The sequence below is a fragment of the Pygoscelis adeliae genome, unplaced genomic scaffold (assembly GCF_000699105.1).
Source record: "Pygoscelis adeliae isolate BGI_AS28 unplaced genomic scaffold, ASM69910v1 Scaffold13, whole genome shotgun sequence".
Taxonomy (NCBI): Eukaryota; Metazoa; Chordata; class Aves; order Sphenisciformes; family Spheniscidae; genus Pygoscelis; species Pygoscelis adeliae.
The window spans coordinates 1299545-1315565 of record NW_008824499.1 but is presented as its reverse complement, the minus strand read 5'-3'; the positions used below and the strand labels follow the sequence as shown (position 1 = coordinate 1315565).

The 16021-nt window shown below is 44.3% G+C and overlaps 1 protein-coding gene across 1 annotated transcript; it reads left to right on the top strand.

Annotated features, from left to right (window-relative positions):
- Nucleotides 1-4646: 4646 nt before the first annotated feature.
- GLCE (glucuronic acid epimerase) lies at nucleotides 4647-14258 on the top strand. Its single transcript, XM_009321441.1, has 3 exons — nucleotides 4647-5193; nucleotides 8963-9208; nucleotides 11879-14258. The coding sequence occupies exons 1-3, from the start codon at nucleotides 4647-4649 to the stop codon at nucleotides 12901-12903; spliced, it is 1818 nt and encodes a 605-aa protein (XP_009319716.1). The 3' UTR covers nucleotides 12904-14258.
- The last annotated feature ends 1763 nt before the right edge of the window (nucleotides 14259-16021 follow it).

The following is a 16021-nucleotide window of genomic DNA, read 5'->3' as shown; positions in this document are numbered from 1 at the left end:
GTTTTATGAGCTTGCAGCAGGAAAAGAAATTGCATTTTGCTTTTGTGTAAGGGCCATGAAGAGGCAAACTACATAACGGGAATTGTAAGTTAATTATTTTATCTCTGTTTTGAAAATACAATATGAAAATGAATTTGTCTTAAATGCATCCATCTCCGCTGCGCTTGTGAAGGAGCGCAGGGGATCAAACCTATTCCCGCTCACACTAAAGTAAGCTACGAATGATGAGGATCCAAGAGCAGCACTGCTTTTTGGGGCTGGGAGGACAACATGCAAGCAGAGACCTGCTAAAACAGCTTAAATAGAGAATGGCTGATCTTTCAGGAAAAAGCCCTTCAATAAAAACCTCACAAGTTACCCAGAAGCAGCGGGGATCTTCCTTTTCCGAGGAACCACGGCTTCTTTGCTTCACCTTTTTGTAGGGTTCACTGGAGAAGTTACTGTTCTCCTAGTTTCTAGATTTTATTCTTTTTTTTGCTTTTCCTTTTTTCTTCCAGAGATGTTCAGACTTAATACCAGGGCTGTCCTGTTTCCTGGATGTTTGGTATTTTATGTAGAGCACAGTGATGGTGGAGGAGAGGCATCTTCATTCCCGTGCTTGAAATTTTGCTCTGTTGTCTCAGGATTTTCAAAAAGAAAAAGTCCTCTTACTGGTTTTTGACAGTACAATCATTGTTAGACTGTATAAAATGCAGTATTTTATAATGCCAAAGGATAATTTAATGTTGATAATATAAACTTATAAAAAAAGAAAGCTGAAGGACAGAAGCTAATGAAATGTCAGTAGTCAGATGTGTTCAAGAAAAGGCTCTGATGTTCAGTTAAAATTAGGTTTAGCTTAAGATCTTCGGTAGCTGCAGGTAGTGTGAATATAAATAGCACTACAGAAAAGTCAGAAGGATTCAGTGGACACGTCTGTGCCTGGAAGTGTTGTATCAATCTCATGATTTGCTGCAATGGAAAATTTATCTCTAACAGAGGAGGATGTGATATAGCATCTGCTGTAATTTAACATTTTCAGATTAACACTCCTGTGTAACTCCCACTGAGATATCTTAAAGAAGCTAGAACAGTTTATTGAAATAGCTATATTTTAATGGTTCTTGGAAAACCAAAGAAATGCTAAACATCATGGTAGTTCTCCAGTTAATTCCCACACCTGGAAGGGAGTGAAGTGATGAACTGGAGAACTACTGTTTGGGCTGATGCTGGTGTTGATCAAAAGGCTGATGCTGGTGTTGATCAAAAGGAAATGGTCAAGTCATTGCTCACTGAAAAAAAATGTGTGTGTACACACACACACACACACACACTTTTCCCCTCGAGTACACAGAAACCTGGCAATAGTCTGGACTTCAGAGAAATTCCTACTTTTAATACATTCAACACAGTTTTGCAGATCAAGAAAACCTGTCTTACAAGGGACTTCCTAAGAGAGAAAGACATATATATTTTTAGAATGCAAATAACTTGGTTTTATGTAAGAACTGAGTACCAGAACTGAATCTGTCATTCTCAGATACACAACTGGGACTGTGGATTCCTAATTAACAGCATGGAATACCAAGGTTTGTCCTTTTTCCAGGCATCGTTAATAAAGCAGTGGTAGTAAGATTTTATTTTTATTTAATCCAGTTGTTCTTTATATTAAAAACAGTGTTTCAGAAGCCTTGACACCTCGCTAGAATTGGCAAAATGAGTTTCTCTAATTGCATCCCTGTTTTGGGATGCAGTTGAAACTAGTTGTTCACACTAAGAAATGCTATTTCATTGCATTTTAATTAGAATTTATATAATGATTTGTACAGCAACTATGTAAGCGTAAACAGTGTAAAACTAAACAAGTATTAATTTCTAGATTATTTGCATTGTTGCTGTAGGCCAGTGCGGGTGTCGGTCCCAGCTGTAAATAACAGCAGTGCATCGCTCTGCTGCAGCCATTTCTGTAGCTCGCAGTAGTAATTCAGCATAGGAGTTAAAGGAATTTTAGCCAGACTTCTGAGAAGTATTTGCCCTTTAAAACCTGTAGCTCCAGCAGTAGCTGAGGGATAAAGATCAACTTTTATGATGAACAGCCTGTGCCTTCAAATTTAGGTGGGAGATGATTCGGTGCGTAGCCTTAGAGAGGCTAGGTATGTCATCCTGCAAAATGAGGAGAAAACAAACGTGGGTCTTGTGGATATATTATTCAGACCTTAAAACTACTTACCCGTGTTGTACTCCTTAAATCTTTTACGCATGGTATGATGAAATCCTTTTCATAAAAGCAGCAAGGAAATAAACCAATTTAACACAGTCCCTTTGTGGGTTTAAATTGCCTCTTTCTACTGTTGAAATTCTGATTTTTTTTTTCTGCAGTTGAATAAAAATCCATCTATCCATTTAACATGTAATAAGCCTCTCTCCTGCACTGATATTTCTAGATTTTTTTCGGTGACTGGTGTGACTTAATGTGATGGTTCTCTGAAAATACTCCACTTTTCTTTCCGAGTCCCCTTCAGTTCATTTATAGTTCATAAAAACTAAGTATTCCAGCAGCGTTGCCGGGAAGCCGCAGATGCGGCCGGACCTGACCTGCAGCATCTCCTGCTCTTCCCTGGAGCCGCAAGGCGAGCATAGGAAATGCTTTGTGCTGCTCCTAATTCTCTACTGTCCAAGGCAGCAGAACCCAAATAAAATAAAAGCTGTCTATAATGGCATAGCCAGGACCTTTTTGCAGCTATGGACTCTGTTTAAAACCGTGGAGTAACGGGCATGGGGTAATAGGGATGTAAAAAGTGCGGTGATGGTGTTTCCCCTTCCCTCTCTCCCCAACCCCTGGTAATCCAGATGGCTTAATTAATTTTGAGTTTTATAGGTAGGGGTGAAGTGTGTCAGAAATGTCATTCCCTATTTAAAAGTGAATTATCCCTTTGTGTAAAAAGAGCAGAGCATATTTGTTGAGGTCGTCCTGAAAGCATCATCACTAAAAATTATCTGCTGATGCAGAAAATTGGATTTATTCTTATGCTAGCATTTCCATAAAAATACAATTATATATAAATTTATGTTCTCTAAAAGCTTGTAGTAAACCGGGCTTTCAGAAAATAAGACGCTTACCTTTTAAAGTCCAGTTTTAAATGACCAGATGGTGCTTACAGTATGGAAGCATAAAACTGGTGAGAGATAATTGATTATTTCAATTTAAAAAGGGGGGGTGGAACTCGAGGTGAAACTCCTTTTAATTGCTGTATGGTTAACTCCTGCATATCAGCAGAGCAGCTGCAATATCTACAGCTGTCTCTGGAGGACCGTGTTGAAATCACCACTGGCCAGGTCCAGCACCGCTGGACCATCCTGGTGCGTCTGGGGCTGCACGAGCCCCCTCGCTCAGCCGCCGGGCGGCCCCCAGGGATGTCAGATGGGGCTGCATTTAAGCAAAGCATTTAAAACTTAACTCGGCAGCTCTGATAACTGCGGCTTACTAGGGAGGCAAAATTAAACTTCTGTTTAATAAGGATTTTATGAAGTGTATCTTAAATATTCCTGCGCATTTGAAAAATGCGCATGTCGTTTGTTTGAAGGACTTCATTCCTCAGCAAAAGTAGGGTCTTCTGAGCAAACGTGCTTAGATCACTTCAACTTCTGGATTTATTTCCATGCTGCTCAGCCTTGCTCCTTTCCAGGGCTGTAACAGTGGTGTTGGAGCACGCTTCATGCAGCAGGAGGTTTATCTTGCAGGAAAAAAATAAAAGAAAATCCCGAGAGAGGGTTTACATACTTTCTGCCTCCTCCTGGGGGACTGGGACACGTGAGCCCCCGAGCGCATCCGTGGAGGTCCTGTCCCCGGGGGCAGTCCCGTACTTTCCCAGTCCCTCCTTCACTTCTTCAGGAGGCTCCTGGCTCAGGGCCACTGGCACCGTCCCTGCCAGGGCTCTGGCTGTAAAGTCCTCCGTTACCAGCCCGCTTGCTCCTCTTCGTACACGTTATTGTTTTAAAAGTGCATTTGAGGTGCGGTAATGTTACGAATCGATCCAGCCTTGAATGCTGAGTTTTCATCTCGGAAAATGTTTATAGTTTGTGCTTCTAAAAAAAAAGGCAAAAATAGCCATCTGTTTTTATGTAGCTATCTCAGTGATTTCAGCTGTGTGAACTACAGATATTTCTAGGCTTTAGGTTTTGACGGTAGGGCTGTTTTGTTGGAAATCCCTCTTCCATGGTGCTGGGTAGGTGGCGGTTATATTCTGCTGAGGACTTCTCTTCCTTCTGTGCGCCAAGGCCGGTGAGAGTTTGTTTGCTGATTCCCAGTGGTTGCTGAGCGTCTCATTAACATCAAGCTTTTCATTTAGAAGCAGTTGCCCTGCGTTCGCCGCTGTTTCTTTGCGTCCTTTGCATTTGGTGAAACAACGTGTTGTCGCAGGCAGGAGGTGAATCATGACTTGGTACATTTGATCTCGTTGCTTATGGAGAGCTGGAAAAACCCAAATTCTCCTCTAGGTGCCCCCACCTGTCCCCTTCCCACGGAACACCATCGTGGTGTGCATCTGACGATGCTCCCACTGGACAGGCTCTACCGGGGCTCCGAATTAGCAGAACCGACAGCTCCGGCTTTAAGCACCGCCACTTGAAAAGCTCTCCCTTCTCTGTTTTGCAGGTATGGTGTGAATATGCGTTGCTTGGCAGCTCGGGTCAACTACAAGACTCTGATCATCATCTGTGCCCTCTTCACCCTGGTGACGGTCCTGCTCTGGAACCGATGCTCCTCCGACAGAGCCGGCCCCTTCCCCCGCAGCCTCGCCAGCCCCGAACGCCGAGCCGCCGCCGCCTCCGAGAGCGACTTGGCCCGGCAGCAGAGCGAGGAGGCATCGCCCCAGGAGCAGCAGAAGGCTCCCCCCGTCGCGGGAGGCTTCAATGGCAACAAAGCCCCGGGGCTGAAGTACGAGGAGATTGACTGTCTGATCAATGATGAGCACACCGTTAAAGGGAGGAGGGAAGGCAACGAGGTCTTCCTGCCGTTCAGCTGGGTAGAGAAATACTTTGAGGTTTATGGGAAAATTGCTCAGTACGATGGTTATGACAGGTTTGAATTCTCTCATAGCTACTCCAAAGTATACACACAGCGAGCACCTTACCACCCCGACGGGGTCTTCATGTCCTTCGAGGGCTACAACGTAGAGGTTCGAGACAGAGTGAAGTGCATAAGTGGTGTTGAAGGTTTGTGTCGAGTATTTTTTTTTTTAATAGTTGAAATGCTTCTTAAAATTTGCTGCCATCATTTGAGATGCAAAGTGATCTTAATTTTGTCGTGATAGACTTGATAAAAAAAACTTTCAGAAATCGTGCACATTCTCCACTTCGTGCCAAGTTTTCCCAGCTCCTGTCCTGCATCCTGGGGGTTGGACTAGAGGACATTTAAAGGTCCCTTCCAACCCAAACTATTCTATGATCTCTGGTTTTACTCGTTGCAGCAAACTCCAGAGGTGCTGGGACGCTTCTCTTACAGTGCTACTGTCAGGTTTTCGCATTGTTGTTGACACTTGTCGTATCTGTCAGGGAGCCACAAGTTATTTTAAAATCTAAAAATAAAAAAAAAAAGCCTGGCCCTGCTGTCTGAGGAGGCTCCCGCTTCCCTGCGGGCACAGATATACAGCCCCACGCTCTGAGCCAAACGGCACTGCCAGCACCTGTGGAACGGCCTGGCCGCTCACGGGCAGCTTAATATTCGGGGTTTTGTCTTCAGGTTTAACGATATCCCGTCTCCTTGCATTGCTGGGGCAGTGCTGGAGATACAGCAGTCGAACCTTCACCACTGGGCTGCTCCAGAGCAAGCGGGGAGGGTTTTGCTCAGCAGTGTGGGATTAGCTCTTGCCAGAGCTCGTCCTGTGCACGGTCCGGGTAAATCGGCATCACCGCGCTGCCTCGCCTCGCCTTGTCCTGCGAAAGGTGCTGCTGGCCACAGCAAGGTGAGGAGGTTTCGGAGGACTGCTGAAGGGTCAAAAAGTTCTCCAGCCATCGAAGCATCTCTGGATAAAATTAATATACGGTAAATCCTTTCCAACTTGCACTTTTGCTAAACCGTGCCATCAGTAATTAGGATGCAAGGCCTTCCCGCATCTCGGCAAAGATTTGATCGCAGAAAATTCTTGTCAGGTTTCATATTAAAAAATCAGTGACTTTATAAAACTGTTATGGAATGTGACACTGTGACCCCTCATAAATTAAACACCAACTTTTACTTAATAAAATACATCAATTTTCATGCATCTCGGTGATCGGTGATGCTCTGCTGTGTTGATATGAGCTCTTCCCATGATGCGGTCACTGCAGAAAGCTGGCATGTCATGCAATTAATTTGTCTGTAAAGGATTCACATAAACAAATGCATAGGGTATGTCAGTTGTGGGGTTTTTTTAAGGTTACTCTTACATTTTTATTATTTTTTTAACTCTCATCCTCATTACATCTGCCAAGGAAGGGAAACAGGGCTCTGAAACTCGGGGCTCTCCCAAAGGTGCAAATGGATCCTGGTAGCTACGCATCCACGACGTGTGAGCATTGCCCTGCTCAGGGTTTACGTCTGCTGTGAGAGGCTGAGGAGGTGGCTCTCCTTTCTAATTGCTACAGTCATTGCTGATTAAATACAGCTTGTGAATATGAATGAGAGCCACGGGTGCTGCTTCTGTTGTTGGGGGGTGGGCTTGGACCTAGGACTTGGAGCCCCACCAGTTTTTGTATGAAATGTGGAAGATGTGTGAGATGCCCCTTGCAACTGGACTCCGCAGTTCTTGTCATGTTTTTCACGCAAAAAGCTGAAATTCAGTAAGAACTAATTGAGAACCAGGTCAGATTCGGCAGCCTCTTGCCTTGCCAGATGCGCGCACGAGGTGCTGTGCGTAGCTGCTCTCTACTTAAACCTCGAGAGACAGTGAGTTTAATGCTCGACAATGTGGTTATTTATCTATAAACCTTGCTTTTCTGCAGCATGTGATTTAAGACCTATCATTCTGAAATGTGGTGCCAGAGCCTGGATTTTGTAAAGGCGATAGAGTTATTGGCATCCAGCAAACAGGTCGGGGAAGAGACATGGTTGTAGTTTGTAGGGAAGGTGTTTTAATATTAAAATACGTTCTCAGACAGTTTTAGGCTCTTGCCTTGCGTCATTCCAGCCCCAGAGATTCTCGTATTGCTGCATGATGAAAAAAACCCTCGTGTTATATTTTCACCTTCTCTCTTTCTGCAAGGTTAATGTGTTGTTATGTCCTATGACCTGGAGAATTTAATCTTGTCATCTTGTATAAATTTCAAGTAAAGCTCTTATAGCAGATTTCTTTTTTTGCATCTTTCAGTCTCAATGAATGCACCCTTAACTGAAAATGTTTAGCATTAATAAGCGAGCTGGCTTCCAGGAGTTGAGATAATACATGGTATTTAAATATTTCCTGTGATTTTTTTCTCTTTAGGCAGCAGTAAGCCATCACATCTCCATCAGTAACATTTATTAGTAACACAAAGCACCAAAATATGTATGAAAATGTATCTTTTTACATTTAGTTTAAGTAATCTTTTCATTGTACCAGATTTCAGAAGAAATTGGTTTCTGAGCTTGACATTGCCAAGGGGGAAGATCATGCAAATGCCAACTTGTTTATTTTCATCTTCTTTTTTCTTTTCTTACGTGCATGCAAAGGTTTGCAGTACTAAATATCCTTGGTTTCCTGCATGAGGGTCACAATGATATATTCCCACCTGGGATTCATATTTAGAGGTTGGGAATTTGTTCCAAATAAAATTCAGGACTTTAGAAGAATCCTGTTTTTATCTGTATCTTAAGTATCGTGTCTTTGCTTGCTTATGGAGGTATGTGTATAAAGAAGTCTCCTCCACACAGTTTGTTTCCATTTCCCACGCAGCCAGTGATGCAATAGGCAGTTTACAGCACGAGGGTTTTTCCACCCAAAACTGGAGGCTGCAGCTCCTGGGAGCTGGCGAAGGGCAGGCAGAGGAGAGAGCCTGGAGCTCAGCAGGGTTTTCTGCAGGTGCATCTCTGCTAATGATCGTAACGGAGGGTGGAAGTTTTGTATCAAGCACGGCTAAGTGACATTGTCTGAGCTCATACAACGGGTTTTGCATGTGAAATCCACTCCATCAGGCTACAGAAGATGTTCTCTGTGGTCTTCCTGCTTTGAGTCCTCTAAAGAGGTGGTGCTCCAGGGGGGGTTCTTCTGGTCGGGGCAGACTTTTAAATCTAAGCTCACCCTAACCATAAATGAAGTGTGCTTTCCTGCAAGACAGCCAGCTTTTGGGACAGGGAGTCGTGTGTGGAGGGTTAATCCCAGGGATGGCTGGGCTGGAGCAGTAGCTCTGAAGACAAGGGACAGCTTTGGGTAGAAGAACTGGGGCGTATTCTGCTGGTATTGCACGGAGAGCTTGGCTGGTTTCCACAGGCATCACTTCAGACTGTGCTTGTAATACTCTGAGGCGAGCCAAGGTAATTGGAGCAGATTTGTAGATGCTGGGTAAATTGCTCTTTTTAGCATCAAATAACTCTTACCAAAATCTGGTAATAACATATACACTAAATTTGCAAAGATTTATGTGGCATTAAAGGGATTGTGTTAGATGTAACATCGTTTGGAGATTTAGTGGTCTCTGGGGTAGGGGGGGAAAATCTGTTAGAGCATTTTAAATGTATTTTAAAACAAGTATGATGCTTCAGTAAACAATTAAATGAGAATGTATGGAAGAACATGATAAGGACTTCTCTGCCACTCAAATCTGCTTAGTTTAGGCTAGTCACAGATCTCAGTGTAAATGGGAGCAATTCACTCCTTGAACAGGACTTTCCTCAAGTCTAACTAATGGTGAAACCTAGAAATATTATTTGCTAGAAGTAAAGGAGTGAGGAGGAGGAGCGTGCATGGCTGCAAACACTGTTTTTTTGAAAACGTGCCACTAAAATACTCATTTTCTTCCTCTCTCATAGGTGTGCCATTGTCCACGCAGTGGGGACCTCAAGGCTATTTCTACCCCATCCAGATTGCACAGTACGGCTTAAGTCACTACAGTAAAAACCTGACGGAGAAACCACCTCACATCGAGGTGTACGAAACAGCCGAAGAGAAGGACAAAACCAGCAGGTCTGTGGACTGGACGGTGCCGAAAGGCTGTTCTCTGTCCACAGTATCTGATAAAGCCAAGTTCACTAGCGTCAAACAGTTTGTCGCTCCAGGTGGGTTATCCTAAACGCGTGGCAGCTGAGCCATGTCTGTTAACTTGCACAGATGGTATCAGGGGAGCTTTAACTTGCTAGGATTAATGTGTTTTCATTTATCCTGCCTGACTTCCCATCCTTAAGATCTCACCTGAGAATGTCATCTCATTTCTGCACCTCTGGAGTTTCTCTTTTCTTCGGTTTTCTCTCCATCACTGCTTTTTCAACACTATTTTAATGAAAAAATGGGTGGATGTATGCATGGAGGGCATTGAGAAGCTACAGTCACGTTTCCTGAGCCTTTCAGCTTCTGCCTCAAAATAGAAGCAAAGAAAAAAATGGAACCAGTTGTGAAGCCTGGGAAATAGCGCTGACGTGTGATAAGCAGATGTTGACAGATGATAGATAAGGTCTATTTTCAGCCTGGAGCAAGCGTAGCATGTGCTGCTCTCCGGCTGGACCCGGGATCTCTCTCTTCATTGGGATGCAACTATTTTTGCAAAATCTGAGGTCTTAGTTCTGGCTAGCCCAAGTTGCCTTAAACAAGGCAGCAAGAGGGAGCAGCTGCCCACAGGTATTTGCAGAGTACTGTGGGAGGCCGGTGAAGATCTGGGGCTGCACACGGGCGCTCTCCTTCACCTGCAGACGTGCAAGATGCATTTTGTTGCCGTCTCTTCAATTTACCGTGTTCTGTTTCGTACTTAGCAGGGAAATTCATTACTTCATGCGAGAGTTTCCTTTGTGCTAGGACAGGCTCATTAATAAGGACGTAATGTATTTTTCCTCAATCAATACCCATTAGAATTAATGAGTCCATTACTTAAAAAGACAATGAAGTAATTTTCAGTTGGCACCTTAGGCCTGGGTCTCCAGGGAAAAAATTGTCGAACACTCTTGTGTCTTTGTAGTAGATAAATACAGGGAGAGGAAAGGCTAAAAGATCTGTTATGTATTCTCTCCTCATCCTTTATTGATGGCAGAGTAATCTGTGGGGCTCGAAGGCCGCGGTATGAATCCACTCGTCTTAGATGGCCTTAAGTAATGGATTGATAGGCTCTTAAGGCAGCGCAAACAACAGGCAGCCTTTAGTTCTCCTGCACCTCTTAAAAGTCTTTTTTTTTTTTTTTTTGAAAAAAGTGGGGGTTTTCTATTTTATTTATCATTCCTTCTATTATAATTCACTTTGTTATCACACAAGCATTTACAAGGAACCATAAAACTTACTTGACAGGAATTGCGAGTGGGATTTTTTTAATTAGATTTTTCATAGCAGCAAAATGTTGTGTAACAAAGCGCTCGGTTTCTTCTCCCAAAGCAGATGCTGATCTCCAGAACTCAAAGGAGTGAAGCTTTTACTTTAAAAGATTGGAAAACATGACATTCAGTCAAAATAATAGGTCCCATACAATAGCACCGTACAGCGCAAGACGCGGAAACGGTCTTGATGCAAAATGCCATAGATTAGTTTGGGAGATGGGGAAAAGCCTCTGCTATGCAGGGAGAGTGGACCATAACTCGTTGGTTGCACGTAGAAATATTTATAGGGCATTTCACACATTGAGAAGTAGCAGAAAGGAAACAATTGCCTCGCACGGGAGAATTTTATTCTATAGAAAGCGGTTAATTTAAGATGACTGTCTTTAAGTGTTTATCATCCCTCTGTGCCTTCAAAGCGACAGGATTTGCACACAGCCTTACAAACTAATTAGCCCTTTGATCTTCTAGTATAGGTTTTTTGGGGAGGAGTTGATTTTACATTTTAAAATCTAGCCTGTGAGAGAACACTGGATTTAATTATGTGGCATTGCCTAGGAGCTTTATTTAATATATTTTTTAATTAAACTGCGTTTTGCCAATGGAGAGGTTAATAAATACTTTAACACGTTAGTCTTTCTGTATTCTTTTCTCTTTCCCCCCCCTTTAAACTAATCAGCGCACTGGTTTTTGGAACTGTCAGGTTGGGAAAGAAAAAAGTCGCAGATTTAAATATCGGTCCTGGGAGGATCCTCAACACCTGCTTCTCGGCACTCCCCGCTTTTTTTTGCTGAAAGTGGAGCTTTATGCAGAAATGCGACCGCTCAAGCAGCGCTGCATTTTTGGTGTCTTTTCTGCCAAGTGAAATTTTCAGTTTGGGACAAAAGGGTGGTTGTTGGTTTACATTTTGAATTACAGAAGAGGAAAATCACGCAGCATCTACGTTCTTGCAGCTTGGCTGCTGTGCCCCATCCTGTAGGAAAAGTCCGGCTCTGCCTGTCCTGCATCCTGCCAGCAGGCAGCTGCAGCAGCAGCGAGACCCCCCCGTTGGTGGCCCTTTCCCTTACCCCAGATCCTGCTGGTGTCCGTCACGCTCCACCATCAATCAGGTACCAGAAGCGTATGATAAAGCCATCGATCCAGCCCCCTGGCTCTTCTGCTCCGCAGCAAAGTGCTGCAGCGTGTTAATGTAAGATGCAAATGAGTTCTCTCCGGTGCTGCGGGAGTCGGCCTTCGCTCACTGATTTATCCTTAATTAAATAATATATGATAGTACACAGAAAGAATGATTGAATTATTGATGGGCTGCCCTAAAAGCTTTTGGATCCTGCCCGGTAAGAGGGCTTACCTCTGGAAGCTGTGCTTCATAGCTTAAACGTTTTGGAGGAATGAGTGCTTTACCACTGAACACGGCTTTTTTTGTTTGTTTTGCAGAAAATACCGAGGGGGTATCTCTGCAGCTTGGGAACACCCGAGATTTTATTATTTCTTTTGATCTCAAATTTGTAACAAACGGGAGCGTTTCTGTGGTTCTTGAGACGACGGAGAAGAACCAGCTCTTCACCGTGCACTACGTCTCCAACACCCAGCTCATTGCTTTTAAGGACCGAGACATCTACTACGGCATCGGTCCCAGGACTAGCTGGAGCACCCTCACCAGGGACCTGGTCACCGACCTGCGGAAGGGCGTTGGCCTCTCGAACACGAAAGCCGTGAAGCAGACCAAAATCATGCCCAAGAGAGTGGTGAGGCTGATAGCGAAGGGTAGAGGCTTCCTCGATAATGTCACCATCTCGGCCACCGCTCACATGGCGGCTTTTTTTGCTGCCAGCAGCTGGCTGGTGAGGGACCAGGACGAGAGGGGCGGCTGGCCCATCATGGTGATGAGGAAGCTGGGGGAGGGATTTAAGTCCTTGGACCCAGGCTGGTACTCGGCCATGGCGCAAGGACAGGCCATCTCAACGCTGGTGCGGGCGTACCTGCTGACGAAGGACCACGTGTTCCTCAGCTCGGCTCTGCGGGCAACGGCGCCGTACAAGCTGCCGTCGGAGCAGCGCGGGGTGAAAGCCGTCTTCATGAACCGGCACGACTGGTACGAGGAGTACCCGACCTCACCCAGCTCCTTCGTGCTCAACGGCTTCATGTACTCCTTAATCGGGCTGTATGACTTAAAAGAAACGGCTGGGGAGAAGCTGGGGAAGGAGGCGCGGGTCCTCTACGAGCGGGGCATGGAGTCCCTGAAGGCCATGCTTCCCCTTTACGACACCGGCTCAGGGACCATCTACGACCTTCGGCACTTCATGCTCGGCACCGCTCCCAACCTGGCCCGATGGGACTATCACACCACCCACATCAACCAGCTCCAGCTCCTCAGCACGATAGACGAGTCCCCCATCTTCAAAGAGTTCGTCAAGAGGTGGAAGAGCTATCTGCGAGGCGGCCGGGCAAAGCACAACTAGAGCTTACAACCAAACCCCTCAGTCCTGCTGCCTCGCAGAGGTACAGTTTCAAAGGTTGCATCCTAAATTTTTTACAGACCGTTTCAAAGAAGTGATCCTTAAAACTGATCTCCTGAAATCATTGCATTCCAGTGTGAAAATATTTGGGTCTGATGGGTAGGATTCGGGAACTTCACCTGTCCTTAGTGCTCCACAGCGAAACTAACTGCACAAAGCAAAACCCCTTTGTGCTCCTGAGTTTGGGGACGTTTTTGGTTTTTTTTCCTTTTTGTAGGAAAACATTTGCAGAAGCCATACAGGTCTCTCAAGTCCAGCACTTGCCTGAAAAGTTAGTCTGTGGCCTCTTTTAAAATGGAGTTATATGTGTATATGTTGGAACAGCATAACAGATCATGTGGTGTAATGCCGTAAATGTGTATTTACTTGTAGCCTGGGTAGTGGACAGTGTATCTTTTTAAAGGTTTATTTTTTAATATGGGTTCTTTTCTTGGGATGAAAAATACACAATGTTTTGGGGGGGGGTTCAATTCTCCGTATGGAGATCCTTTAGCTGTATGGTTTCTTTACAGACATGTGGATGGAAAACACGGAGACAGCGTGCAGGCTTCAAAGTCACGTCACGTAAGCACAACGCGGTGGGGCTCGCGGACCTCACAAAGCCTGCAACCGTGCCACCCCCCTTTTCTAAAGCCAAATTTACCATCGCCCGTCAGGTTTGCTGGTGTCATCTCCTCCCTGGTAGCTGAAATCTCTCGTCGTGGAGCCCGATGTTTTGTACTGTATTTTTTAATTACATCTGAGAGGTTTCTCTAAGCTTTGGCAACTTCATTCTTTGGGAGACTTGAATTCCTGAGTGTGACGTGGAGCTCATTTTGAGTAGCGCACAGGAAATTCAGTTGGAATTAATTAAGGTTTTCCTGTGGTGATTTTAATTTTTAACATGCTTGAGTATATCAAGCATGTTAAAAATTAAAATTACCCCAGAGGGCTTTCCAGCTCCACCTGTGCTTTAATACCAAGTTTCACCTCTGCCTGTCTTACTCATCGTGTACGGGGCCGTTACATCTCCAGCACTGGCTTCTTGGGTGTGCTTTGTCTTCGTGGCTCTGCCAAGCGAGCGAGGTACTCGTGCAATAACCGAACACACGCGTCCGAACCCAAACGCTTTCACTGTACTGCCGTAATGCTGAAGAAACCAGGCAGTTTCTTTTTCCTATTTATCAATCCTTTACACCCACCGTTAGCCTGCCTTCTCGGCGTGTGGCTTCCTGCTTGGTCCAGAGGAGTAAAACCGACCGACTGCATCACTAGGTCAGGGGTGTTTAGTTTGGTAGCGCAGCAAATACCGGGTTATCAGCTCTGTTGAGGCTTGCTGCTGTTTGCTGTGGGGGTCCCAGACTCGAAAGCCCCCGACGTGTGCCGGCGTGGGAAGGACGTGTATTAGCTTTGGGGTTTTTCCATTGATCCTCCTACATGTTGTACATGTAGGTGGGTGCTAAGCTTAAGATGATCATACTGAGGACAGAGTTCATTCAAATCACAAAAAGGCTGGGCACAAGGACAATATGCATCTTGATTTTTTTTTTTCTTTACTTTTTGATGCTTTTTGTATTTCTTGCAGATATTTGAAACAACTTCGTAATTACTTGATCTTTGCAAACGCATGCTACGATCATATCAATTAATATGAGAAGTGGATGTCACAGGAGAAATTTCAATACCAAAGGTAGCAGAGGTGAATTTTTTTTTTTACGTACATGTGTATACACACACACGCGCGCACACACACACACAGACACGCAAAACCCAGAAAAATGTGCTTCCTTTACGAACAACTGGTCCTTAACTGCAAACACAGAAACATTTTTCTCCTGTTTGTTTCTTCCATCTTTTGCCCATTTTGGATTTGGAGAATCTAGGGAGACTCTCTTTGGGTACTGCTCAAGAGATGGCATTGGTGCCTTATGGAGGCCACAATTTCCTCTTTTTTTTTTTTTAATTAATGCCAGTTGAAAAATTGCAGTGTCACTGATCTTTCAGTGCTTCGTGAGAGTCAGCCCGGCAGCTGTTGGATAGGTGAGCTCAGAAGCATAGGTTGGCCATGCCAACGCCGTCGGTCCTGTCAGACCACCTTATCCTTAACATCTCCATCGCGTTTTTGTTGGCCTTAGCACACGTGTAAATTAAACCGACCACCATCAGAGGTTGTAGAACCGAAGAGAGTTAGTGTGGGGGTTTCTCCTGTTATTGTTTTTAATTGTGCAGTGGAGGAGGATTGTTGGACACTGGTGCCCATAACTTCACCAAATTCACTTAAGTTGGGTTTTGTATGTTTGTTTTCAGTCTTCAAACTGACAAAGGTCTTTGTCGCTAAGATCTTTTTAATCTTTCCATGAGGCTTCCTGTACATAGACTTCATCGGAACCATAGCGCGCATGGGTATATACAAACCAGTGACACACAAGCACAACCGTACAAGTGTGGCAGTGCTGTTTTTCTCAGCCATTGTGCAAGACATTCACTGAAAGCTGCTATTTTCATTCACCTTGTAATTGTACTTTATTTTTTCTACTTTTTTTTTTACATGTGGGATATACACCATGTGTTAAATATGCAATAAATTGTTTACAGGATGCTCTTGTAAAGGGTAGTCCTTTGTAAAGCTGTACAGACTTTGCAGTTTAAGCACAATGTGCACACGTTAGTTTTATATACGGCGAGACATGACTTTTTGCAGAGGGAAAGGTTCTACTATGTTTATATACGAAGTAAATGGATCAACGTTTGTGCTTAATGTAAAGCTGCTTTATAAGACTGTAAAATAAATTTTTTTATCTTAAGACAAACGTGGGGCATTTTCGTTATTTCAGTCGGTACCCTCTGCTCTACGTGTGGTTGCAGATGAGCCCTGATGAGCAATCGTCTTAGTCGTTCTGAGGTGTCTCCTTTGAGGGAATTTTAGAAGGTTTTTATTCTAAGTAAGATGGCAAACGTTCCTTCTTCAACAGTTAGGAGTTTGCTGATTTGGGATAAGGACCACAGATGTATATTCTCTCTCTGCTCAAGCAAAGCTCATGCAGTATGTTGCTGATGTGAGTTATTTCTGCTAAATGCATCT

Bases quoted from the DNA above. Each gene is read 5' to 3' on its own strand.
- GLCE (XM_009321441.1), top strand. From the start codon at position 4,647: ATGCGTTGCTTGGCAGCTCGGGTCAACTACAAGACTCTGATCATCATC. The intron at 5,194-8,962 runs GTTTGTGTCGAG...CCTCTCTCATAG, and splicing joins GTGCATAAGTGGTGTTGAAG to GTGTGCCATTGTCCACGCAG. The intron at 9,209-11,878 runs GTGGGTTATCCT...TTTGTTTTGCAG, and splicing joins CAAACAGTTTGTCGCTCCAG to AAAATACCGAGGGGGTATCT.